The sequence below is a fragment of the Aspergillus eucalypticola genome (genome assembly GCF_003184535.1).
Source record: "Aspergillus eucalypticola CBS 122712 chromosome Unknown BO83scaffold_2, whole genome shotgun sequence".
Taxonomy (NCBI): domain Eukaryota; kingdom Fungi; phylum Ascomycota; class Eurotiomycetes; order Eurotiales; family Aspergillaceae; genus Aspergillus; species Aspergillus eucalypticola.
The window spans coordinates 1,527,730-1,552,029 of NW_020290276.1; the positions used below are offsets into that span (position 1 = coordinate 1,527,730).

The 24,300-nt window shown below is 50.8% G+C and overlaps 12 protein-coding genes across 12 annotated transcripts; 7 read left to right on the forward strand and 5 right to left on the reverse strand.

Annotated features, from left to right (window-relative positions):
• Positions 1-935: 935 nt before the first annotated feature.
• Positions 936-2,880, reverse strand: BO83DRAFT_330004 (oxidoreductase). Its single transcript, XM_025528216.1, has 7 exons — positions 2,567-2,880; positions 2,280-2,505; positions 2,069-2,215; positions 1,880-1,997; positions 1,761-1,829; positions 1,673-1,699; positions 936-1,619 (listed from the first exon to the last, which is right to left on the reverse strand). The coding sequence occupies exons 1-7, from the start codon at positions 2,771-2,773 to the stop codon at positions 1,286-1,288; spliced, it is 1,128 nt and encodes a 375-aa protein (XP_025392998.1). The 5' UTR covers positions 2,774-2,880; the 3' UTR covers positions 936-1,285.
• Positions 2,881-4,291: 1,411 nt separating this feature from the next.
• On the forward strand, positions 4,292-5,730 carry BO83DRAFT_413870 (tyrosinase family protein; the record flags this gene model as incomplete). Its single annotated transcript, XM_025534523.1, has 5 exons — positions 4,292-4,527; positions 4,589-4,751; positions 4,808-5,073; positions 5,131-5,407; positions 5,470-5,730. The coding sequence occupies exons 1-5, from the start codon at positions 4,343-4,345 to the stop codon at positions 5,728-5,730; spliced, it is 1,152 nt and encodes a 383-aa protein (XP_025392999.1). The 5' UTR covers positions 4,292-4,342.
• A 105-nt stretch (positions 5,731-5,835) lies between these two features.
• On the reverse strand, positions 5,836-6,657 carry BO83DRAFT_352971 (uncharacterized protein; the record flags this gene model as incomplete). Its single annotated transcript, XM_025529017.1, has 1 exon — positions 5,836-6,657. One exon carries the CDS (start codon positions 6,655-6,657, stop codon positions 5,836-5,838), a length of 822 nt encoding a protein of 273 aa, XP_025393000.1.
• A 2,124-nt stretch (positions 6,658-8,781) lies between these two features.
• Positions 8,782-9,176, reverse strand: BO83DRAFT_384863 (uncharacterized protein; the record flags this gene model as incomplete). The annotated part of the gene is made up of 2 exons (XM_025532598.1): positions 8,782-8,871; positions 8,931-9,176. The coding sequence occupies 2 exons, from the start codon at positions 9,174-9,176 to the stop codon at positions 8,782-8,784; spliced, it is 336 nt and encodes a 111-aa protein (XP_025393001.1).
• An 899-nt stretch (positions 9,177-10,075) lies between these two features.
• Positions 10,076-11,106, forward strand: BO83DRAFT_433969 (WSC domain-containing protein). Its single transcript, XM_025535735.1, has 2 exons — positions 10,076-10,484; positions 10,559-11,106. Exons 1-2 carry the CDS (start codon positions 10,184-10,186, stop codon positions 10,960-10,962), a joined length of 705 nt encoding a protein of 234 aa, XP_025393002.1. The 5' UTR covers positions 10,076-10,183; the 3' UTR covers positions 10,963-11,106.
• BO83DRAFT_423085 (uncharacterized protein) lies at positions 11,077-11,391 on the forward strand (the record flags this gene model as incomplete). Its single annotated transcript, XM_025535078.1, has 2 exons — positions 11,077-11,106; positions 11,191-11,391. 2 exons carry the CDS (start codon positions 11,077-11,079, stop codon positions 11,389-11,391), a joined length of 231 nt encoding a protein of 76 aa, XP_025393003.1.
• Positions 11,392-11,819: 428 nt separating this feature from the next.
• On the forward strand, positions 11,820-14,083 carry BO83DRAFT_374773 (DUF4246 domain-containing protein). The gene is made up of 5 exons (XM_025530281.1): positions 11,820-11,928; positions 11,993-12,051; positions 12,118-12,196; positions 12,252-13,232; positions 13,298-14,083. The coding sequence occupies exons 1-5, from the start codon at positions 11,860-11,862 to the stop codon at positions 13,892-13,894; spliced, it is 1,785 nt and encodes a 594-aa protein (XP_025393004.1). The 5' UTR covers positions 11,820-11,859; the 3' UTR covers positions 13,895-14,083.
• An 80-nt stretch (positions 14,084-14,163) lies between these two features.
• Positions 14,164-16,136, reverse strand: BO83DRAFT_303588 (putative amino acid permease; the record flags this gene model as incomplete). Its single annotated transcript, XM_025527194.1, has 7 exons — positions 14,164-14,598; positions 14,663-14,988; positions 15,046-15,069; positions 15,136-15,599; positions 15,705-15,818; positions 15,875-15,945; positions 16,002-16,136. 7 exons carry the CDS (start codon positions 16,134-16,136, stop codon positions 14,164-14,166), a joined length of 1,569 nt encoding a protein of 522 aa, XP_025393005.1.
• Positions 16,137-16,570: 434 nt separating this feature from the next.
• On the forward strand, positions 16,571-18,376 carry BO83DRAFT_433973 (uncharacterized protein). The gene is made up of 5 exons (XM_025535736.1): positions 16,571-16,991; positions 17,054-17,146; positions 17,214-17,432; positions 17,489-17,631; positions 17,699-18,376. Exons 1-5 carry the CDS (start codon positions 16,824-16,826, stop codon positions 18,120-18,122), a joined length of 1,047 nt encoding a protein of 348 aa, XP_025393006.1. The 5' UTR covers positions 16,571-16,823; the 3' UTR covers positions 18,123-18,376.
• BO83DRAFT_352982 (GNAT family N-acetyltransferase) lies at positions 18,077-18,961 on the reverse strand. Its single transcript, XM_025529018.1, has 2 exons — positions 18,524-18,961; positions 18,077-18,428 (listed from the first exon to the last, which is right to left on the reverse strand). Exons 1-2 carry the CDS (start codon positions 18,888-18,890, stop codon positions 18,193-18,195), a joined length of 603 nt encoding a protein of 200 aa, XP_025393007.1. The 5' UTR covers positions 18,891-18,961; the 3' UTR covers positions 18,077-18,192.
• A 1,464-nt stretch (positions 18,962-20,425) lies between these two features.
• On the forward strand, positions 20,426-21,836 carry BO83DRAFT_330022 (polysaccharide lyase family 1 protein). The gene is made up of 5 exons (XM_025528217.1): positions 20,426-20,656; positions 20,719-20,862; positions 20,920-21,045; positions 21,102-21,432; positions 21,489-21,836. The coding sequence occupies exons 1-5, from the start codon at positions 20,454-20,456 to the stop codon at positions 21,822-21,824; spliced, it is 1,140 nt and encodes a 379-aa protein (XP_025393008.1). The 5' UTR covers positions 20,426-20,453; the 3' UTR covers positions 21,825-21,836.
• Positions 21,837-22,548: 712 nt separating this feature from the next.
• BO83DRAFT_450130 (monocarboxylate transporter) lies at positions 22,549-23,930 on the forward strand (the record flags this gene model as incomplete). Its single annotated transcript, XM_025536787.1, has 2 exons — positions 22,549-22,816; positions 23,023-23,930. 2 exons carry the CDS (start codon positions 22,549-22,551, stop codon positions 23,928-23,930), a joined length of 1,176 nt encoding a protein of 391 aa, XP_025393009.1.
• Positions 23,931-24,300: the final 370 nt, after the last annotated feature.

Here is a 24,300-nt window from a genome sequence, read left to right on the forward strand (position 1 = left end):
ATATCTTTCGTATTTGAATGGAGTTCTAATTATTTACACAAAAATGTGCAAAAGTATGTGCTTATTTCTGTTATTTTACATTTGGAATGTAAGACGGACAACAGTCCGGTCTTTGCAATGTTTTGTCTCTATCGTAGTCTGTTAAGTGCCATTGTCGCGGTTAGGAAAGGGCTCCGAGTAACAACATTTATGCCACCCCGTGAAAGCACCATTGCTCCTTTTTACAGTTCAACATATATTCTCTAGAGTCAGATTCCATAGCGGCCCCAGCGGGAACATCATGAGGATAATACATATATAATTAATGGTTTTTAAAAGTAATCCCGTATTGTGAATAAATCAACAGAAGTTATTTACGATCATTAAGACTACACAAAAGTGGCATATAATAACCCAGTTATAATAACGGCTCTTAAGTTACTATCTGAAATTTTCTTTTTCCATCTGTTTTTTTTTTTTTTTTTTTTTTTTTTTTTTTTTTTTTTTTCTTTTTTTTTCCCTTTAATCTTATTTTCGATTATATCAGCTATGTCTCTTACTAACTCGATATATAGATTTTAATAGATATTAAGATTCTAATATAAGTAATTTTTCAAAACTTCTTACAAAATCTTAACTTTTCTTTGGATTTTTATTTCACTTTTCCTTCTCCTCCTTCTCCAAGTATATGGTTTATAACTGGCTATAACTTCCCAGGAACCTACGTCAACGGCCTACGATGTCTTGAAAATTGCTGTTTACCATTGATACAAGCTTTATTTATCCGCAAGATAAACACAATATATAGTCTTACTTGCGGCGCCTTCAGAAGGTACACTCAAATCAATGATTACGCGATGGCAAGCACCTCATATTCGAGGCGGCCCTCTATAATCTGGCTGGAGGGCTGCGGTTGGTTGCGAAACTTGCTGCAAGAGTTTTACTGCCGACCGATGACTTCACCTCCAATAAGTGTCATTATTATGACACGAGGCGAAAAAGAATCAATATCGTTATTGTCGTTCAATGAGAGTACTGCTCCAGGGTAGCCGCCCTTTAGGTTTAGAGTTGAAATTATATGATAGTTAGTGCCGGTAATCGGTTGGCGACACATGAGAGACGAGATTTATTGTTCAGTTGAATCTTCTTATACGTCGAGCTTTCGAGTTGCTACTGAGACTTGTGCTTGCAAAATGTTAGACTGGTGTTTACCAGTACACATGGAGTAGGGCTTGAATAAGGATCCAAGAAGCCGAATGTAAACCGGGTAATATTCAGAAGGCCGGAATATGCAAATGAAACAACATTAGTCTCCATGTGTCTGAATCACCACTTCCGTCGTTTTCATGATGCCGGTCTCAGTCCGATGCAGCCTCTGCTCGTCACTCTCTCTCCAGTTCCCGGATTCGCCGTCGGAGCTTCCTGCAGCTGTGATATCGTAGACAGTCGGTGGTACTCGGGGCATTGACTTCATGGCAATGTCGGTGCTGCGCTGAACATAATATCCCTGGGTGTCGTAGCGGTAGGCAGAGGTATTGCGGCGCCCCGTGGTCAGGCTGCGGGTCCCATCGAGGACCGGTTTCAGTAGAGGCTTGAGACTAGGGAGGCAGGCGGCGAGAATAGCGACATTTAGCTCGGCACTAGAGATGACAAGTTAGTTTTCTTCGGAGTCTGCGCTTCAGGAGTCACCCACCAGTTCCAAATCATGAAAGTATCGTGTCTTTGATGATTAGCTGCAGAAATTGGCACTCTTTGTCGGGTAGTCCCGCGGGAACTCTTACCGATACATGTTTTGCTCTTTTAGTACGTTGACCTGCGAAATGATCTTGACAATTCCAGCGACGCAGGCACTAGTCGACGGTCAGTAACCACTATTGGAGAAAGAGTAGGGATGACTGACAGGTATCCAAGACTCAACACTCCTATCAGCGAAAACTTGGTTCGCCAGTTGACCTGAATCCCTATGAAAAGGGGAATTGGCAAAGTTGCAAAGATGACATCGGTGACGAGGTTCGTAACTAATCAAGTGATAAGATACATTAACTTGAAAAGTGAAATTGCACATCCGAAGAGGTGATGCCAAACTTACTACTATTCCAGAGGCCAATAGCTGTATATGTATCACTGTCGAAACAGCGGGCATGAGGTTGCAAGCTTGTATCCCACGCTGCCGCTACAGGAATGCATTGTAGAATCAGCGTAAGACCACAGGCAATGGTAAATGCCACCAGAAAAACTGCCGTTCATTAGATTGCTATCACCCGGAACATAGCCTTGAGCATTTGCGAAGGTGCACCCACTGATCGATCCAACTAGCGCCTTGCTTAAGAGAGTTGACGAGAAACGGCGCAAGAATACAGCTAAGGAAATTTTCACAAGACTAAGCCCGACCATGACAATAATTGAATGATAGTATACCAGCTTAGACAAGACTTGCTCATCTTCATCGGTGATGTCTTTGCTGAAGCGACCCACACCGTGTTGAGCTTCCAGCACAAAACAGACTAGCACACCAACGGCGCACAGCTATTTTACCTGTAAGTTAGGAAGCACTCGAATGAGCGATGGAATAGAACAAATGACTCACCCACGCTACGGTAATGATGTACTCTTCTGCGTTGAATCGTTGCAGGAGATAGCCTCGCACATAGCAACGGAGCCACAGCACCAATGTTGACAGGCCGGTCAATGTGCCAACTGCCGCGAGAATTCCAGGGGCATTGGAGCCATCCGACTCATCACGAAGCCAAAGTATCTGCCGTGGGTCACCGGCTCTGCCGGGAAGAGGATTCATGCTGGCCGCGAACTGCTGGCCCTGTCACGGAGGACGGACTGAGCTGGACGCAACCATGTTCCCGTGTCGGGGATGCCTTGCAGCGGCCTTTTCTACTTTCGACAGATCTGTCATCGCTGCACAAAACTGTGGAAGCCTCCAAAGGCCGACTTGGCACTTGCAGAAATAGCGCCTGGGTCTCGAAGGAGGCTTTGGTTCCTGGGAGTCTATTACAAATGGATACCCCTGACATTTCGGATGGAGAGGACGACATCCCACCAGTCGTATCAGCGCCGAGTTTCGGGCGGAAGGGTAATGGATTAATTTATCCAAACGTCAAGATTCAGAAAAGTCAGAATGGAGCCACGCTACGAAATCTCCAGGCGACTAGCAGGGGTGTCGCGGGATTTAGTGTCATCGCAGAGGGTTTGGGTGCTGACGGAGTAAGCAATAATTTCCGGGATTCTGCACACGGCATAGTAGCACAATTAAGAAAATTCACTGCGAAGGTTACAGAATAGCAGTGATGCGAGAAACACTTCTCTTAAGCCACTGATCTGCCAAGAAGCTCACACTGCCTATCACTGGAGTCCCGGGTGGAAGACGCTGGTAGGGAGCTGATCGCGACGATCACTCTGGGGAAGGAGCCGACTCACAGACCAGAGAATGAACATTCGAGGGACGCAACTCAGCGGGAAATCGGAGGCAGTTCGGAGGGTCGGAGATTGGCGAGCTCCACCGGGTGACGCTATATTTGACGGTGGGGATTCTCACGGAGCATCTCAAGAGCAAATCTCCAGTCACCACTACACGACTAGTTCTCTAGTGCTCCGCGGACCTCTTCCGGCGGCTGCCCCGATTCCAACGGGGTCTCTTGGCAGCAAAGCCGGTTTCAAACGATGTATCCACATCCGAAGTCTCGTGTGGCAGTTTTCTCCGTTGCCACGCGTAGGATGGTGGTGGATCCTTGTCATGCAAAGATAACCCTGGCTTCAATATCTATTCACAGCACTATAGATCAGGATTTCTTGAACAGCGTATATGGTTGTGATGATTCGATGCACCCCGCAAAGCCAAATAAACCCCTTTGAGCCTGTCAGTCGTGGGTCATCCAACCCTCTCCTTAATCCCCACTTGGCCTCGCTTAGAGACGCGCCGGTCCGCCACGAAGCGGATTAGCATCGATGGCACAATTCTAGACTGTTAACACCTGCCAGCAGTCTAATTTCTCCAATTGCTAGCGTGCTCATTATATTAACCCTTATTTCAACGGCCCAATGGCCAACTTGCAAGACTACACTACTGTTCAGCCTTCCCCACCACGCCTTAGGAAAAAACACTGCTAGCCATGGACGAGACCGCGCATACCGTGTGCAATCTATTACTCCAATCGTCTAAGGGCTAGCCTTCCGACTTCCGAATGGCACCTCGTCGAAATGGGCCGATAGCCGTTGAATTGGCCTGCAGCTATGCACGTGGTGGGGAGAAAAGCAGTATATAGAGGTCGAGGCGGACCGGGTGTCCCTCTTGAACGACTTCAGCTTGACACCAAGTCCTCCCCTGGTCCAGTGAGTTGCAAAGACAAGCAGGATGCGTCTCTCCTTCCTATCTGCTGCTATTGCAGCCCTGACTATCACTCCTGTGTCTGCAGCTACTCAAGATCCTGTCGATGTGCTGGCTAGCAAGGCCCTGGCCACCAAGCGTGCCTATCTGGCGGCTGAGGGCTCTACCAACTCCAGCTGCAACATCAACAATGCGGCCATTCGCAAGGAATGGTAAAAGCCACCGGTATCGACTATTTCTCTGGCTTCGAAGCTGACAATACCTCTCATACAGGGGCTCCCTCGCGCCGGAGGACCGCAAGAAGTACACTGATGCTGTCCTCTGCTTAATGTCGAAGCCCCCCAAGTCTGACCCGAACTGGGCTCCTGGTGTTCGCAACCGTTTTGATGACTTCGTGGCGGTTCATATTAATCAGACGCTGTATATACACGGCACGGTGTGTAGTGACTGCCAAGCAAGACCGAGTGAAACACTGCTAACATCACTGCCTAGGGCAATTTCCTCACCTGGCACCGCTACTTCACCTGGGCCTACGAGAATGCTCTGCGTACAGAGTGTGGCTACGACGGCTACCAGCCATACTGGGCATGGAACAAGTACGCCGCCAACCCCATCAACTCGCCCGTTTTTGACGGCACCGAGTACAGTATGTCTGGTAACGGTGACTTCGTTCCCCACAACGGCACCCCTGCGACTGACTATACCACCATCCCGCCGGGTGTGGGTGGAGGTTGTGTCCGCAACGGCCCCTTCGCAAAGTAAGAGTCCTCTCCGTTAGCTCACTCTGGGATTGAATTCTAAATGTGGATAATCAGCATGACCGTCAACCTGGGACCGGTTGATCCTACCCTGCAGATCCCTGGCCTTGTAGCCCAGAACGGCAGCGGTTTGGATTACAACCCCCGTTGCCTGCGTCGTGATATCTCTCCTTGGACCGCTCTGGGCTGGACCAAGACTAGCGATGTCATGAGCCTCATTGAGGAGTGCGATAACATCTCCTGCTTCGAGTGGACCATGCAAGGGTTCTTCGAGGAAGGTTTCCTGGGCGTTCACACGGCCGGTCACTTCACCATTGGTGGTGATCCGGGTGGTGTAAGTTGCATATTTTTCTCTTGCGATGTGATGAAGCTAATAAAGCTAACTCAACTCTGCAGGATCTGTACACTTCTCCCGGTGATCCGGCATTCTATGTCCACCACGCTATGATTGATCGCGTCTTCTGGATCTGGCAGAACCTGAACCCTGCTAACCGCACATACGTCGTCAAGGGACCCGACTTTATTGATGGTCTAATTGCATCGCCCAACGCTACTATTCATGACCTTCTTTACATGGGTAACCTGACGGTCTCGCGGGAGATTTATGATGTGCTGGATACCACGGCTGGGACTCCTCTGTGCTATATTTATGAGTAAAATAGTTTAGAATCCCGAAAAGGGCATAATGGATATTGTAATACTTTGTATTGATTCTAAACAGCTTGCGTTATCCATCCAAGAGAAGATCAGCATGCCTCGTAATCATGCAAGATTGTAATCGAGAAGCATTCCCATTGCCAAGATCCGGAGCCCTCCGACCGGCGATTGCGTCGCGGGGGCCTTACTCTCAGGGGATGGAGTCGGGCAGCTGAGCCCGGTGCGGAGAGGATTACGGCAAGCACTTGAAGTCAAAGCTGAGGAGATACTTGCAGCAGCTGTGGAATCGATCTTGACCTGGCAAGGGCTGGGGGTTGGGTACGGACCCACAGTTGGTGCACAGGATGGTGCGCCCCAGGTTCGCGTAGGCGGCACGTCCAACAACTCTGGGACTTGTACAGCCTGGGCTATAGACTGCTCGCACGTACTATCAGCGGTTGCGGCGGCGAAGTCTGGTGGCAAAGTGCCATTCTTCATGGAGAAGTGAAACTGGTGGCGGAGCGTGTCAAGATATCCGAAGGTCAAAGCGTCACTCTGCGGGGAATGGGAGCAGTTGAACATCTGAAGCTCCCAGGCAAACACGAAGGTGCCTTCAATGTCCAGACTCCCGACACTCCAGTAAAGAAAGTAAGGGTCACTTCTCGTATGATTGGTGTTCACGAGGTGGATCAGGCCTGAGGTAGTATAACTTTCCTTGGCTTCAACATTTTCCTGTTCAATGCTGTAGGAGATGGTCGGGTTGAAGCTTGACAGGAGTCTCGGGTTTTGGATGGCAAATATGATCGGAGTGAGAGGCGAGGGGGAATAGCTGTCGTTATGCGGAAAGATCAAGTCGATTTCTGTTACGCCTGGAGTGATAGAGGCCCGCCCGTAAGCAAAGCCTAGAGAGAGGATCAAGAAAAGACAGTCTCGAGTACGCAAATTCATCTTTGTCGTAGGGGCAAGGGGGGTTTTGCACAAGGAGCAAGTTGACGGAGGAAGGGGAAATCAGGGAGCAGCAGTGGTTCCTTGATAGGTGCGTGGTGTCTTGGCTCGTGGGTGGCTTCAAAGAAACTCCAATTATTGTTAGTCCATACTCCATTCATAAATTCAGCGCTTTTGTCTCGTATGGAGTGACTGTCACATCGTGTATGCAGCCAAGCCTCGCCCCTGACTGGTGTTTTTCGCGCATGCGGAGGTATCTTCGGAAAGCCGTGAGCCTTCCACACAAACCAAGTATGTTCCGAATAGTTTCTTACGTGGAGTATGCGTTTGCAGTCCTTGCTGTTTATGGAGCTGGTTATTGAGGCGCTCAATGCTCTGGTGGCTTTTTGGGCGATCGGTGTATGTTCGAAGAGTTGTCTTTGTTAGTTCTCGACAACTACCTGGGTTAGTTGGTTAAAAGGAAGAATAAAGAGGAACAGGTCTCGCGCCACCCATGGTCCCCCGGAGGTGCAATTGTAAAAATTAGGATTAAGCATAGAAGCACAAAAATAAAAAATCACCATTTTTCTACTCTGGCGTATTCTGTAGTTCAAAAGTTGAGGCAACGTCCACGTCTTGAGCAGTGAACTTTAGCTGAGGGTAAACCCTTGACTCTGATGAGATTCCAATAATCAGCATTCACTGTCACGGAACGGCCAGTTGTTTGGATACTATACTTCATGTTCTTCGTACCACCCTCTAGAAGTGTGACTTCGTGACGGATGCCATTCTCAAAAACAAGGTCAATTGACCGTTCCCAAGGGTGAGCTGATTGATTGGAACAATCTTCGGACGGACCTTTCATAGTCGGAGAAGCGGGAGATACAGAAGATAACTGTGGCACTGTCGCTAGGAATTAAGGAATCTGCACACGCCTTTACCCAATGTCAATGAAGATACTCATGTCGTAATGGGCCACCGTAGCCCTTGGCTGCCAAGCGTTACAACAGCCTTCCTGGCGGGTACGATGCCACCGATACTTTATTGCGTGGCTAAGAGGGCCTCTAGTTCAATTTCATGGATTACTGCCTCCAGAACTGTTCCATTTTGACTATCAGCCAAGCCATAGGGGGGTTTTCCAATTGCAAAAAGACCACTGTTCTCACGGTGGGAAGAAAACAAATTCAGCTGCCAGCGCGGCTACCATATAAGTGACTGCGGATGCGCATTGCTTTCCCTCGCAATAGTCTGAGTTCCAAGACAACAGTTCGTAGCATACAAAAATATGACCAGGTTCTGGTGGTGTCAGGTGGTGATCACTGGCTAGAATAACAAAGAGGGTGATTGGTATTCATCCCCTCCATTCATGGAGTATGAGGGCGACTTTCAACAAGACCACACTGCACACCAGCCTTGGTTAGTCCATACCGAATCCCGATTTCCTTCAAGATTTCATGAAATCGCGTTCTATCTGTGCCCGATTGACTGTGTTCAAGAACCTCTAGTCTCAAACAGAGCCAACGCCAGTCCAAATCCGCATGTAAAATGCCCCGTATCTCGCTGAACAGGTCTAGATTAAGCCGTCGTTTCCAATATCCGTTGTCTACTGACTAATGGATGCCTTTCAGCACCGAGCATACATCGTCAAATTCAAGCGGATCCATAATCATGTATTACAGCTCCTCGGAAGACGGATGAGCCATGAATCAGTAGAGGATGATGAATAACTCACCTTTGACATCCTGGTAGCTCTAGATCTGCATCGATTTAAAAATTGTCGAACGGATGTCATACCGATGGGACCTGGATTGTCTCGCGTGTTATCTCATCAAAACCATAGATTGCGTAGATGGATACTCACCTGTAGGATCCATCAGTTGCTCTAATTACAGGGGCTCAATATAACTGATATCTAAACGTTCCTTCATGCAGCGTGTTCACAGCGCATGCGAGAGGATGCCTAGATTTTCTTCTGTATGCGGCCATTTAATGACCCGGAGCAGCTCTCTCCAGCACATAGCGTGCACCATATATCCAGCCAGGGTGGTATGCTTCTCGATATTCGCCTTGGGTTGAATTAGCTTAGGTGCCGCCAGCCCATGGCGTCAAATTCTCTTGTGTTTTCCGACAGACAGGAGCCCGTTATTCTCATTCCACGGAGCGTGAAAGTGCTACACGGATAGTAATTCTGAGCGATCCCGGATATCCTGTAGCATCGCGTTTTAGGGTTAAACATGACTGGAAAAATTAGAGTGAACCAAATAAGGTGCTTATCTCTGCTGCCCGAGGATACGTACTGAGCCGGTACAGGGTGCGCCATCCAGGAAAAGTGAAGGTGTAAAAATCATCTTTCTCACGGGCTGAGTACGAGAGATTCTACCAGCATTTGGCTTGGAGTAGGCGTCTCGACTAGGAGAGTACTCTGACGGGCGGCATGAAAGACGGTTGCAACAAATGTAGCAGAATGGATGCTTCTTATACAGTGGATATGCATAACGCTCATCATCATTGATATATGGCCAATCTGGGTTAAAATCCTGCATTTTGTATCGATTGTGCGGTAAATGATGCTGTTTAATTGAACTCTTTGTATTATGATTGGGTTTTATATGTGAGTAAAATCCCGGCCTCCTCGCTCATAATGACCTCAAAATCTGGTGCCTCGGAACGGTTCAGAAGTACGAGAGCAGTATCACTTTCCGGCATCAAGAAATCATTATCACCATAAGGTTCCCAACGGAAGGCCCTCTGGGCCACCAGTCATGCTGCTTATTCAGATGTCCAAAGCATGGGTCTGGAGCGATGAAGTCCTGTAGACCCTTAAAAAGGCCGCACGGTCTCTCATTGCCCGTTAACCCAGAGATGTTTAACAGTACTTATTCCTTATTCGATCCTAGCAAGACCAGAGGTCTCTCACAGAAGAGCAGCGTTGATGCTACGAACGATTGCTATAATTTACTTCAATGTAGCCGGATGTCGTGCACTTCCGCATCTATCACTCCTCTTCATTTTCCCCTGCTGTCAGGCCGGCGGGAGACCGGCTAGCGGTGGGGACTAACCCATGGTTCGGAAGAACTCCAAAAGGGGTAAGTTGGAAACTCGCGATAACAGGATGTACCTCGCGCGATGTTGTCTCCATGAGTAAACAATACGTGAAGTGATAAGCCATCATTCCCACTTAGTGAAAATTCTGGACCCTTAGGCCAAACTCGACTCGGGCTCTTCGACCCAACTTCAAGCAGACTTCTCCGAGGCTCGTGGGTCTTCTCCGATCAGGGCAGGCCGTTGATACGTCGGGTTTCAAAGCTAGTGCTGTTAGTGTGTTTCCCAGACTGCTTGGGAGCCAAAAATTCACCCACAGGATGGACCAGGATCGCAGGGTCTTTTCAGGGTCCGCCGTTCATGAGTCCCTTGAAACACTTGGCTGTTGCATTTCGCTATTCTCTCACACCCGCCTCATCCGCCAATTCTCTCGTTCTGTTTCTCCTTTCTCCTCACGAAACCAGCATTCACTCTTTTGTTACTGGGGAACACCCACGAGTCATTCTTTATGCTACCAAACATGAAGGTTACCAGCCTCTCCGCCATTTTGGCGCTCTCTCTTTCCGCGCACGCTCTATCTAACGGTTTCGTGGGCTGCTACTCATCCTCCGGCAGCTTGGTGAACAAGGGCTCCAGTCAATTTCAATCCACGGGATTATGCACAAGTACTTGCGGTCGCAATGGTGCGAGATACGCTGCTACCACAAATAGCGTTGACTGCTACTGTGGCTCTTCGCTGCCTCCGAGCGCGAACCTCGTCTCCCAGTCAGAGTGCAATGTCAACTGCCCAGGATTTCCAGAGGATCATTGTAAGTGTCGCCATTCCATACCCATCACTCTAAGGTACCTCGTATCATTAACGCTTAAATTGCGGCGCATGTAGGTGGAGGCAATGGCTTCTGGTCCGTTCACCAGACCTATATCACGGGCGATGACGTTGACGGCGGCGACAACAACAACAACAACAACAACAACAACAACACAGATGGTGGGGATGGGGACAGCGATTCGAGCGACAACTCCGGGAATGGTTCAAACGATGGCCCTGGTAGTGGTTTCGGCGATGGCCCAGGTGGCGGCCCGGAAACGACGACGGCATCCAGTTTCACCGTTTATCCCAGTCCTTCTGCAGTCATCACGGTGACATCGGTTCCAGCTGTGACCGGCACCAGCTCCCCATCTGCCACTCTCCCGAGCAAGGAATCGTCCAGTGTCTCCGTCGCGACGGTGTCTCCAACCACAGCCACGTCGGGAGCCAGCCGGCGATTCCGGTTCTTGTTTTTCTAAATTGCTCATAGACCAGCATCACGTAGTTGCGGTCGCCCAATATTGTATACCCACCTGTCAGGGCAACTGAACTAGGCAACACCATTCTTTCTGTCTTTGATATAACCTTCGACAATGGCTCGTTTTGCAGCGGTAGCTACTCCAGTATGACGACCACGTTATTGCTGTCCATGAGGCAGATTCTCGCATGCTGCGCAAGAGACGGGCTAGAGCGCCTAATTTCTGTAGGAGTTTGACAACATTGACAACACGTTGCCGGCCACTTTGGAGCATTTACAGAGAGCTGAATCGACCATTTGCCGGCCCACACTCTGGCACAACGCCAGGATATTCCCCCCTCGTATCGGTGCAGCCGTGGGTCCTACGCCACCGGCAACGGAGAGAATCATCAAGCCCCGCGGTCGCATCGCTTCCACAATGCGAGAATAGGGTACATCTTGCTATCATGGAATCCCCCTCAGAATGGCGTTTATTCACTCGGTTCCTGCACGTTACACCTGACTTGGCTGCATGGCTCAAGGCTCCGTCGGAAGTCGCAGCCCATCTCCCGCATTTCTTCCATGGTCTTCTCATAGCTCAATCCACGATAGCCGGGCACGATGAATATAATGCAATAACGGACTGTCCCGATTCAGAATAGATCATTGATGTAGTCGCGGCGCTGTTTTCGCATAGAGTGGGACCGCGAGACACAAGTGACCTTAACGCCACAACCATGTTTCTTTAGCGCACAGGCAACAACCTACTACTCACTAGTGACTTAGTTGCCTTAGTCGCCGAGGTCTGCCTAACGGGACGGCTGCCTAGACCTTCTGATTAGTGACTCACTTTATATAATACAATATGTATCCCTCCCTCACTCCGTCAGACATCAAGCAAACAATAAACGGGGCCAATATGGGTTCGCAGCCTAGTTCACTTATCAAACTGCCAGGATTCAACCTTCCCTTGAACTGGCAGCCCAAGGTAAATACCTGTCATCCCCGCCACATGGTGCCCGGGGCAGAACATAACACTTCGTTCGTCATAGGAAACGGAGCTTTTCCCCAACGCATTAGACTATGGAGATATCAGTGATGGTTACGTTGGGTAAGACTCACCCAACTCCTACGTATCAGCCAGCAAAATGGGCGAAACTAACCGCGTACTCTGCAGTCATCTTAGCACTCAGCGTGAAATAACCATGATGCAGGTCATGAATACGATCTCGGAGAAGCCCGAATGGTGGCGTAAGGTGTGACCACTTCTAACGGTTCATTGAGTCTTGCCATCCAGCTGATGCAGAAAAGGTGTTCGACGAAGGTATCACGTCACGATGGCGGACGGAGGTGCTGGCATCCGGTCAAGACGTGACTTCCCAAATGATGGACTATATCATCGTAGAACTCCAATGGAAAGCTCGAAACCTTCAAAAAGAAGGACTGCTTTCGATATTTGATGTCGGGGTCGTCCGCTCCGACACAGCGGTTTCGAAGGAGCTCCAAAAGCTCTTGCAGCAAGCCGTTGCTCCCCTCGAGAACATACCAGCCCATGAAAAGGACTACCACCCCGGCTCAGACCAGAAAGTTGTCGACCTCGTTCACCCTTCGCTCTTCCCACTTGTTTACGGGCGCACGCGCATTCTACCCGATCGTTTGATCACGTCGGACAACAGCCTCGGCAGTATTGGTCAAGGAGTGGTCGTGCCCGTTCCGTCGGAGGAAGAGGCCAGGCCATCCGCCGAGGCAAACACTCCGCACAGAAGATGGCAGATGGAGCAAATGCGCGCGTTTAGCCGACAATTTCAATGGCTGCCCTGCGATGTGGAGTTGGGCACAGAAAGTGGCTGTCGCATTGTCTCGTACATCAACAACCTGCACCCGGAAGAGCATGAGCCCCTCTACCGCGTGGTGGAGCAGATCATTGATGCCGCCATTCCGCTCTGGGAACACAGCTTGACGCAGGTTCGGGAGGAAGGAAACGAGCGCATTCCCTACCACGGGGTGTCTTATCTGCTACACCCTGACCCAGAACCAAAGCCCGAGGAAGATGAGGACTCGGACAGTGAGGAGTTTTCAGAGCGCTATAATGCGTGGGAAAAGGCTCGCCCCATTGCTCTTCCGGAGCCAGGCCGCTTCAGACCCCCCGAGCCCGCCTGGAAAGGATGGGTGCACTTGCGACAGTCTTTCCACGAGACGGGGCTGCAAGTGATCGTAAAACTGGCTAACATTGAACTCACCCCGGAGCGGCCAGATTATGAGGGAGGATCATGGCATCTCGAGGGACAGCTAGTAAGCATTATAATTGCTGGGAGTCACGGGGATCTTTTGAATCCACTAACATATATTCGGACTAGAATGAACGCATCTGTGCGACAGCCATCTACTATTACGACAGCCATAACATCACTGAAAGCACGCTGTCCTTCCGTCAACGGGCTGGGTCTCTGTACGATGTGGATTACGAGCAAGATCGACATGAATTCATCCACGCAGTCTATGGCTTTGGTCCCGATGTGAGCGGAAATGGGGAATCCCAGATCACCCAGCACCTTGGCAGCGTGGTCTGTCGCGAAGGGCGACTACTTACGTTTCCCAATATAGTGCAGCATCGGGTGTCACCCTTTGGCCTAGCAGATCGCTCGCGGCCGGGCCATCGCAAGATCCTGGCGCTGTTCTTGGTGGACCCACATCGGCGCATCATCTCCACTGCAAATGTACCACCGCAGCAAGAGACCTGGGCCCGCGAGAGACGGGATGCGATTCAGCAGGTGCTTGCGCCGAGATTACCGGCTGAACTACAGCAGATGGTGTCTGATAACATCCCCGCGGTTGCCATGACCCTGGAGGAAGCCCGGGACTACCGGGTGGCGCTGATGGACGAGAGACGAGCCAAACAGGGGCCGCAAAATGACGGGTTTGAAACAGGCGACTTTTCACTTTGTGAGCATTGAGAGCTCTGTTAGGTTGACGCAGGATAGCTCAGTCGATAATAGCCAGCCACTCTGAATGGTGGTGTTTTCCACTTCGAATTCAAAGGAGCGTTAGCCTCCGCGATGTAAATAAGTGTATCTGATACAGGCACCGCAGTGGCTAAGGTGCCAAGCTCTTCACTTCGGTTGTAACGGCCATTTGCACAAATTCATCTACTTTTGATTTTTAGTTGTTACCATTTACACCCTCTTGTCTCTCAATCGTCCACCCGCCCCTGTCTGTATACCCATTATTGTGCCACCCGCACCCGCGTCACCGGCCCCTTGTACACTTTCCGGGCGTAGAGAGCATAATACACCAAGGCAAACACCACGACGGCGCCGAAAATGACAATGGCCCAGTTAAATTCGGACGGTGCAGTATCGTTTGTCAGAGGAAAGAAGGTAAAGACGAAGACGACCATCAGCACCAGCAGAGACACCGTATCAACGAACGGAGTGAACCGACCCATACTCCAGCGCGCGGGTGGGAGAGGCTGTTTGCGCCATCGTCGCAGCCGCACGCAACTGATGGAGATGAGGTACGATGACAGCAGGGCGGCCGTTCCTAGCGACATGATGGCATTGAAGGCCACGGAAGATCCAATGTTGATTAAGGATAGAAGGGAGACAATCACCAAGCTGACGCAGAGCGCGTTTAATGGTACGGTGAATGTCTTGTTGACCTGATTTATGGGGTCAGTATGATATGAGTGGCCAGGGATGGTGAATCACCGAAGGGAACGCCACCTGAGAAAAGAAACTAGAGAATGGAACGCCTTGGTCACGAGCGAAAGAATAGATTTGTCGAGATGTAGTGGCCACATTGCTGATCGTGGCACAGAACTGCATTATCATGATGACCACTGTCATTCCCGTTGCTGCGGGCACCGAGCCAGTCGAGTTCAGGAACACCTGGATAAAGGCAAAACCGGTGGTTGAGGCCATGACCTTGTCGATGTCTCCCACGCAAAAGGCGAAAGTAACAATCATGACAAACCCGGTGGCACCATTCAGAATCAGCGTCCAAACCATGCCTAGGGGCAATACGCGCGACGCATCACGGATCTCCTCGGCTTGTTACTGAATTAGTTGGTTACGTAAAAGGCTCGTCGCAGCAAAAAGAGACATACACATGTGCACAGCCGAGTCAGGACCTGAGCATCAGTCAGTATTGCTTCAAGGCGCAATCTAACTCGCTTCTCTAGATCAATGCGACGTACCGATCAAAGCATAAATTGGCCCAACCACCCCGACCAAGCAGGATAGTCCGTTGCTGCCCCATCCTCCACGGTCGACGATAGAGCCAAAGACATCTGATGGTGGCACCGACGGAGACAGCACCCACAGCGGAATCAGGATGCCAAAGAAGCCAAAGCAGTGAACAATCAAGATTATTCCTTCAATCAGCGGCAGCTTTTGTGCCAGCAGCGTGTTGAAGAGCAGTGCAGCCAAGGCTACTGCAATGACCAATAACGTAACGTGCCACGGCTTATATTCATAGGAATCTGGGTAGTTGATTGCCAAGAGACCGACTAGCATGTTTGCTACAGTGTAGCTGCAACCAGCAATGCCCGTATGCCATCCGAGCACGCATACCCAGCCTGTGATATAACTCAATAAACACTGGCAACTGGGCGGGGCAAATTCGGATACCCAGTGGTATTGGCCGCCGGAGGTAGGGGCCCTATAGGCCAATTGTTAGCAGCCACTTCCTAGGAGCAGTCATAACTATCAAAGCACACAGGAGGAGGAGAGAAAGAGCAAAGCTTGGTGTTCGAGGGTATCACACATGGATGCCATCTCCGCCATGGAGAGAATTACGAAACTGAATCCGCAGAGGACACCGAGGTAGGTGTAGACCATTCCACCTTTTCCTCCATCAGTCAGGCCGTATGAGGCACCACTGTTCAACTGTCAGTACCTCCTTTGAACTGCCTTGTTCGTATTGCATTGGCTTACAATAACACAGCCTCCCAGGTGCACATCAGCACGGCGCTGAAACCCAGCACCGAGAGGAATCGAAAATTGCGCTGTGCCAGTTAGCTAGGGAGCCGGGATTGGAGCCACCTCTCGAGTGTCTACTCACATTCAACTCCTGGTCACGTCCCACACGCCACATATCGCGGCCATCTTGAGTGGTTCCGCCCTTGGTGGAGGGCAAGGAGCCCTCCTCCGGCGCAGTGGTGTAGGCGACCGACCTGCTCCCTTTCTCCAGCCACATCCTAAGATTTGGCTTTGCTTGACATATATTGCTCGATAAGATCGAACAAAAGTTTTGGCTGCCAAAAAGATGATGGGGGGGATCGGAGGGTTAATCAGTACGTGGGACAGATGCAGCGTCACGGTCCTCTCTGCCGTGGCTCGCAAGACTAGCAGCAGTTAGCAGCATTAGTCCCCAAGCTAGAGATGGCACCGCCGAAGTACTTGCCAGGGACCCCGGTTAGACTGTAGCCCGCCGTTACATCGTCCAATTGACAGGTTATTATACTCTCAGACGATGGAATGTGATCCCTGTCAGTTGGTCGTGCCCCCATCCCAGCCTTACCAAAGGAGGGCTGGTCACCGCCAGTCAGCACCGTAGCCATCCTTCCCTAAACCCTGGCCACGTCAGGCCTAATATACAGTAGTCGTAACACTATGAATCGGGATCGGATGGAAAATTGTCGTCTGGCTTTCATTTCCGACCGATGGCCAGGCGGGAAATTTGGGTGTGGTCGCTTCTGGGCCTGTTTCACCCTCTTGTCCTCCCCAGTCGACATTCCGACCAGGGTACCTGTTGATCTTAGGAATCACTTCCCTGTCCTCTGAGCCGCCTGATCTGTTATAAAGTAAGTCCCGGCAGGTTGAGAGCCTCAGCAATGCCTCTGTCCATCGTCCCGAATCCCCTCAAGCCTCACCCCGTCGACACATGGCAGCGCCTTACGGGATCAGCCCGACGGACCGCAGCGGGGTGATCGTCATCGCCGCAACGCTGTTCATGTCTTGGATGGTGCTGGTGTCCTTGTTCCGGGTTTATATGCGGGTTGCCATAAACGGACCGGCTGGATGGGATGATGTCGTAGTCTGGATCGGTGGAGTAAGTAACCCTGAGCTCACTGCCGCTCGGAATGCCTGAATTGATCGATCTCAATGGAACAGGCGATAGGAATTGGGAATGTGGGCGCCATTATGAAGGGTGTATCGCAGGGTCTGGGTCGAATCAATCCGACCGACGAAGAGGGTGCCATGAAGGCAATTTCTACCTTCTCATCGGGATGCGTCATTTGTCTTGATTACTGATTCAGGGTTATCATGACAGGCTTTGTATACAGCCGATCTCCTGTTCCTCGCTAGCCATGGCGCCTCCAAAGTATCTGTCTGCCTCCTTCTTCGGCGCCTGGGCCGAGAAGGCGCCTATATACGACTTTGCACTGTGGGCCTCGCGGTACTCGTCCTCTGGTTCCTCGCTTCCCTTCTTGCAGTGGGACTTCAATGTGAACCTTCTCAGCCATGGAATCTCACGCATTGCCACTCTTTCGTCAGTTGCCTTTGCCACATTCGGATGATGACCAGAATACATGCTAAGAGAGCCAGATGACGGGATGGCGTGCCATGACAGCGTTCGATGTGATCACAGAGGCCCTTCTGGTGGGCCTGAGTATTCGATTGGTGTGGGGAGTGCAGATGCGTCGCACTCAAAAGGCCGGGGTGATAGGTGCCTTTGGCACCCGAATCTTGTACGTACACTCATTGCCTGTTGTTGCCGCGTATATGACTAGGCCACATTAGCTGACCGTTGGTAAGGATTGTCGCCCTTACCATTGTGCGCCAATGTTACCTCAATCGGGTCGGGTTAAACAATATCCTGCTGGACATGTCGAATGTGGTGGTGACCACCGAAGTGCTCCTGCACAGCAGTCTCATGGCGGCGACGGTGCCCTGCCTCAAGCCGTTTGTGATAGCCTTCAACACGGGCTGGGGTCAGGGTGGCCAGAAAGATGGCTCTTATCTGCGGTCGGAAACCAGTGAGGGCCCTCCATCCAAGGCCCGATCGCACCCATATCCGGCAGAGGATGAGATTACCATGATCCCGACCGGGGGAGCGAGGGAGTGCGAGGAGAATCTGGAGGAGGCAAGCGGGGGGTTGGTGATCCACCAGACGCGCGAGTGGAGTCTACGAACCGAGTATATTGAGATGCAGCCGCTCAGGGGCCCCGAACCATTGTAAGAGAGCGATGGTGGTAATAGAACTACTCGGGTTAGCTAGATACATGAAAATTCCCACACTTTGCTAGCTACTACGCGGCATCACCACCAACGGGATCCCGCAGCATGGACATGGCGCCGGTCGGAGTCAGCCCCAACACACTGACATCGCGAAACCCAAAGCGCTGGTAGATCCGGGCCCCTTCCTGACTGGAATCCACCCAGATGGGGATTCCGTCCTGATCAGCACGCTTACATCCCCACTGGATGAGCATTGATGCCGCTCCCTGCCGGCGATAATCCGGGTGGGTGATCAGGGCATCCAGATCTGGGACATGTCATCATTAGCGGGCGCATCACCAAAGGCACGAGGATAATAGAAAGTAGAAGCAAAAAGGAAGAATATCGAGGACAGGAGCATACAATAGTGCGGACGCGAGCCCATGATGGTCCGTCGCGCCTGGTCCAGCCCCCCGAAGAACGTGTCGCAAAAGATCCAGTCGAAATCGACATGGCGCGGGGGAAAGTGGTGACCTGGAGAGGTGGTGTTGAAGTCCCATTTCACAAATGCTACGAGGGGAGAGGTCGACCAGGTACTATGATCTGTGGTAACTTTAAGATAGTGTTGATCAGGGGATTGCAGACTGGCGCGGTGGTAGTCCTCTAGCCAGGCGCGCGCTCCGGGGGTATCGGGATACAGCCGCCGATTGATGGGATCACCAAAGGCGTCGTACCACAACTCGACCATAGAGGAGAGGTCGGCCTCTGTAACGGGGAGGAGTTGAAACATGATGATGATGATGATGAGAGTACTAGTAGTGCTACTACCAGTTGCTTGCTCGATTTGGAGTCAAAATTGTGAAGGGTGGTTGGAAATGATGAACTACTACTACTAACCGGGCTGCTAGTAAGCGTGACCCCGGGGGAATATATTTTTTAGTACCACTGTTACTAGTAGTAGAACTAACAGACACCGTCTTTGTCGGCGTGGGGGAGTCAGCGCGGGCTGATTGACGGACGACTCAAGATATGAGGATGAGGATAAACTAAAACCGACGCCAGTTCTTTGTAGCACGACCGGTAGAGACACTACTACACAACAGCTGCTGGTCCCTTGAATGTACGCACCGTCGAGTTGACGTCCCCAAAACAATGCCAGGGTCACCCTTGTGTGCAAGCATCATCTAGAGTCCAGCAAGTACTGGTTGGAGAGAGCGGGGACATATCTATCCTTTTGTAGCAGTGTGTAATTGGCCAAGGAAGCGTCGGGAGATATAATCAAGGGATGGTGAATGGAGATGGATGTGGCATCCTTGGAGAATAGAAAGAGAGAGAGATGAGGAGGCGGTGGATGGACGGATGCCTGAGGCTGTGAGTCCCCTATCTATCATGTGTTCCAAGAAATCTAGCAAACAAGACAAACTACAACGTGACCGAACATTATCACGTAACTTCCAAGCTAATCCCTTTTGAGGCTTCTTGGCTTCTAGTAATTTCCACTGGGACTCAAGAATAATAAACCCTCTCTTGGGGCAGTTCTTTGCAATGTCTCACTGTCAGACTGCCGGTACCACTTTTCTCCCTCTACCAAGCAAGCCTTGAATAATATAGGTCAGGGCCTTTCATGGGACCCTGACCTCCACACCCCCCCCCTCTTCTTCGGAAGCCAGCCGAATTGCTTCTAAGACATCCTGAAGTGGACCACTATCCTGCTTCTCACCATTCCTATGCTCCGCCAAGCAGACCTCGTTTTTCACCGGAGTTCCCGGGTCCGCCCTTAACCCAAGGTCTGCTTGGGAAGAGATTTCGGCATTTAGGCAGACAAGCTTTATCGCAGGCTTTTCATTCCTGACTTGTTCGGCCATTCTCATTAAATTCGTCATGACTCGTAGACCCAAGAAGATAAAACTGGAGATGTTGGTTCCGCGAGTCCGGCGATATCTGGGCAGCAGTAGCGCTACTTTAACATTGTAAAATATAAGCCACCACACCCACTGACAGGTTAATCTCCGGTAGAAGAAACCAAGACCTGCCTGCCAAGCCACATAGATTGGATTCTCATCCATTTCAGGTCCTGTCCCCGGGTCCCTCGTCTCATTCCAGAACATGGTTGAGGGGACCAAACGGCGACAGTCTGACTGCCAGCTCCACCATCATGTATTCCGGCTTGTATATATACCTGGAAATGTTCCCTCTCCAATGTCATCCAGAAGAAGACATCGCCTTCCTTCCTTTCTTTTACACGCCTGTCACTCTTTCCAGGCTGTCGTTATTTGATAACACCCAAGACCTTCATTCTTTCCGATTTTTCTTTTAGTTTCCCTTCATATCTTCTATACTTTGACAGTCCAACATGCACTACAAGCTGCTTTTCGCTGCTGCCGCGGCATCCCTGGCCAGCGCTGTCAGTGCCGCTGGCGTTGTAGGCGCCGCCGAGGGTTTTGCTCATGGCGTCACTGGCGGTGGCAGCGCTTCCCCCGTCTATCCCACGACTACTGATGAGCTAGTCTCTTACCTGGGAGACAATGAGCCTCGTGTGATTATCCTGGACAGAACGTAGGTCGATCCTTTATTTGGGATACGGGGGTAGACAATTGTCTAATACATTGATCTTTCAGCTTCGACTTTACCGGCACCGAGGGTACCGAGACTACCACTGGATGCGCTCCCTGGGGAACTGCTTCCCAATGCCAGGTGGCGATCAACCTGCACAGTTGGTGCGACAACTACCAGGCTAGCGCCCCCAAGGTATCCGTGACTTAGTATGTTGCCCCCGTTCGATTGATGCTCAGACTCTCGCCATGCTGATTGCCGCATAGTGACAAGGCCGGTATCCTTCCCATCACAATCAACTCCAACAAGAGTATCGTTGGACAGGGCAACAAGGGTGTCATCAAGGGCAAGGGTCTCCGCGTGGTCAGCGGCGCCAAGAACGTCATTATCCAGTGAGTGCGGACCATCGGTCGTAAGATGTGAATCCATCCTTGCTAATAACGGCCAGGAACATTGCCGTCACCGACATCAACCCCAAGTATGTCTGGGGTGGTGATGCCATCACCGTCGATGACTCTGATTTGGTCTGGATCGACCATGTGACAACTGCTCGCATTGGTCGCCAGCACATCGTCCTGGGCACCAGCGCCGACAACCGTGTCACCATCTCCTACTCCCTCATCGATGGTCGTTCCGACTACTCTGCCACCTGCAACGGTCAACACTACTGGGGAGTGTACCTGGACGGCAGCAACGACATGGTGACCCTCAAGGGCAACTACTTCTACAACCTGAGCGGCCGCATGCCCAAGGTCCAGGGTAACACTCTGCTGCACGCCGTATGTAGTCTTTACCCTCTGTACCATCTGCACATTGCTGACTACTCTGCCGACAGGTGAACAACCTCTTCCACAACTTCGATGGCCACGCCTTCGAGATCGGCACTGGTGGCTACGTCCTGGCCGAGGGTAATGTCTTCCAGGACGTCAACACTGTGGTAGAGACCCCCATCAGCGGCCAGCTCTTCAGCTCGCCGGACGCCAACACCAACAAGCAGTGTGCCTCCGTCTTCGGCCGCTCTTGCCAGCTCAACGCCTTCGGTAACTCCGGCCCCATGTCCGGATCTGACACTAGCATCATCAGCAAGTTCGCTGGCAAGACCATTGCGACGGCTCACCCCCCGGGTAACATTGCCCAGTGGACCATGAAGAACGCTGGCCAGGGAAAATAAGCATGAAAGGAGAGACATTCTCATATGCAGAAATGGCATAACATGTATTATAGATTCAGTATCAGCAATACTCCCCCGGCTCGGGATGTAGTGGACTAGAGTGCACAACAAATGAGTACCACAAGGCATAAGGCCTTTATTGCCATATGAATCTCCCCCGCCGTCAAAATGTATACAATTACCATGGATACCCAAATAGGAATCTAAAAAGTTATATTGCAGGCAGAGCTATTCTCGGGGGTGTTGACATGTACTGATTGCCTGACCGGTACTTAATCGCCGGACTTACATGCAAGAGATAACACAGGTCAACCCGGCATGAGTGTCTGGTCTAATACATGACAGCATTAACTATGGGCGTTAGAATCACCTTTCGCCGAAGCACAGCTCCACAGACGGACATACAACCAATCACCGGCCGAGCACACCGAGGTTTATTGGTCATCAACAAAATGCTTCCATGGTGTGCTAAGTACTAGTAGTAAGAAACACCTCCGAATGCTCATTTTCCAGTCGGCCTAGAACGGGGAAGATGTCCATAAATTGAATAGTCGCCGATTTTAAGATTCTTAAAAGAAATTTATACTGAAACTCGAAAGCAGTCCTAGGTCTCTTATTAGGTCGATAGCTTTCATTGGAAATTCCTCCAGCGTAATACATGCCAGAGTGATTTTACCCTCCAGGTCTTGCTTGCAAAAGTACCAAAGTATTCCCTATTCTTGCCATGAAGACTGAGAGAGACGAGTCTGCGTCTCCTCTGACCATCATCGAAACTACGATGCGGCACGGATATCCCGAAGGCGGACTCGAAGCCTGGTTGGTGGTGTTTGGAGCATGGTGTGCGATGATCCCTTCCATGGGATTACTTAATTGCCTGGGTATTCTTCATGCATGGACGAGTAAGCACCAGCTCCAGGATTATTCCGAGTCCAGCATTGGCTGGATATTTGGCGCGTACAGCTTCTTCTTGTATGCTGCTGGGGCGCAAACTGGTTAGTAAAGTCTCCAATCACCTTGGATTTTTGTGGCTGCTGATAAATAGCAGGACCAATATTGGATACCTACGGACACAACTATGTTATTCTTCCAGGCTCAATCGGCATGGTTATAGCACTGATTGGCTTTAGTTTCAGCCAAGGTTGGGAGCACATGTTATCCGTACAGCAGTGGTACAGATAATCCTGACTTGTTGCGATAGAATTTTACCAGATATTCCTCTCATTCAGTGTCCTTGGTGGCTTATCTGCATGTGCCCTCTTTATTCCAGCCGTTTCCTGCATTGGGCACTGGTTCAACGTGCGACGCGGATATGCGACCGGCATCGCCTGCACTGCCGGGGGTATAGGAGGAGTCATATTCCCCGTTATTATCCTTTTTGCAGCACCCAGAATTGGTTTCCCCTGGGCAATGCGTATCATTGCACTTATCAGTGCTGTTCTTTTATTGATATCATGTCTGACGCTGAAAACACGGGTCCTGGATGAGAAAAGCGTTGGCGCATCCGTCGACTTTCGCGCCCTGCGAGAGAAGGAATATGCCGCAACCACAATAGCGATCTTCCTAGTGGAATTCGCCGTCTTCATACCGATTACCTACATCTCATCCTACGGGATTCAAATTGGCATGGACGACACCCTCGCATACGCGCTAAGTATCTTTCTCAATTTATGCGCTGTCCCAGGACGGTTTCTCCCGGGCTTAGTAGCAGATCGGCTCGGAAGGTTCAATGTGATGGTAGGAACGTCGATCATCTGTGCGGCGCTTACCCTGGCATTGTGGCTTGCATCAAGGGCGAATATGCCCGCAGTAATTTGCTATGCGGTATTGTTCGGCTTTTGGAGCGGTGCTGCTATCAGTCTCACCCCCGTGTGCATTTCGCAAGTCTGTAAGACGGAGGATCTAGGGAAGAGGAGCGGGACGACATTTACGATAGTCAGTGTGTGTACATTGACGGGCATCCCGATCGCGGGTGCTATCCAGCAACAGAACCAGGGGGAATATTGGGGCATGATTGTCTTCGGAGGCGTGTTGTATGCGGCCTCCGCGGTCGCTTTTGCTGTTGCCAGGGGCATTTGTGCGGGCTGGAAAGTGAAAGCCAAGTTCTAAAGCCTGCGACCACACATACTTGCGACTGTGAAGGCCAAACGAGATACTATTTCTTGTCGGGTAGTGGTGTGTCCGCGTCCACCGACAAAGTGAATTAGAATAGACCTATTAGAAGCAAATCACATTCTTGTTCTTTTACTGATTTTAGCATAGATTCTGGGAAGCAGTGACCGCCGCAGCTGTTGTGCTTAGGAGCAGTCTAAGAGGGGAACCTCGGCGAAGTCAACATTGAGGCCAAGAATGCTTCTCTAGGAAAAAAAATCGGCGAAATGCAGGCACCCCATCGCCGCACTCTTCCAAGGAGGATGCAACTTTCTCGGCTGTCGGCCACTCAATTAGCCAGGTGGCTTGCTCGAAAAGGTTTTCGATT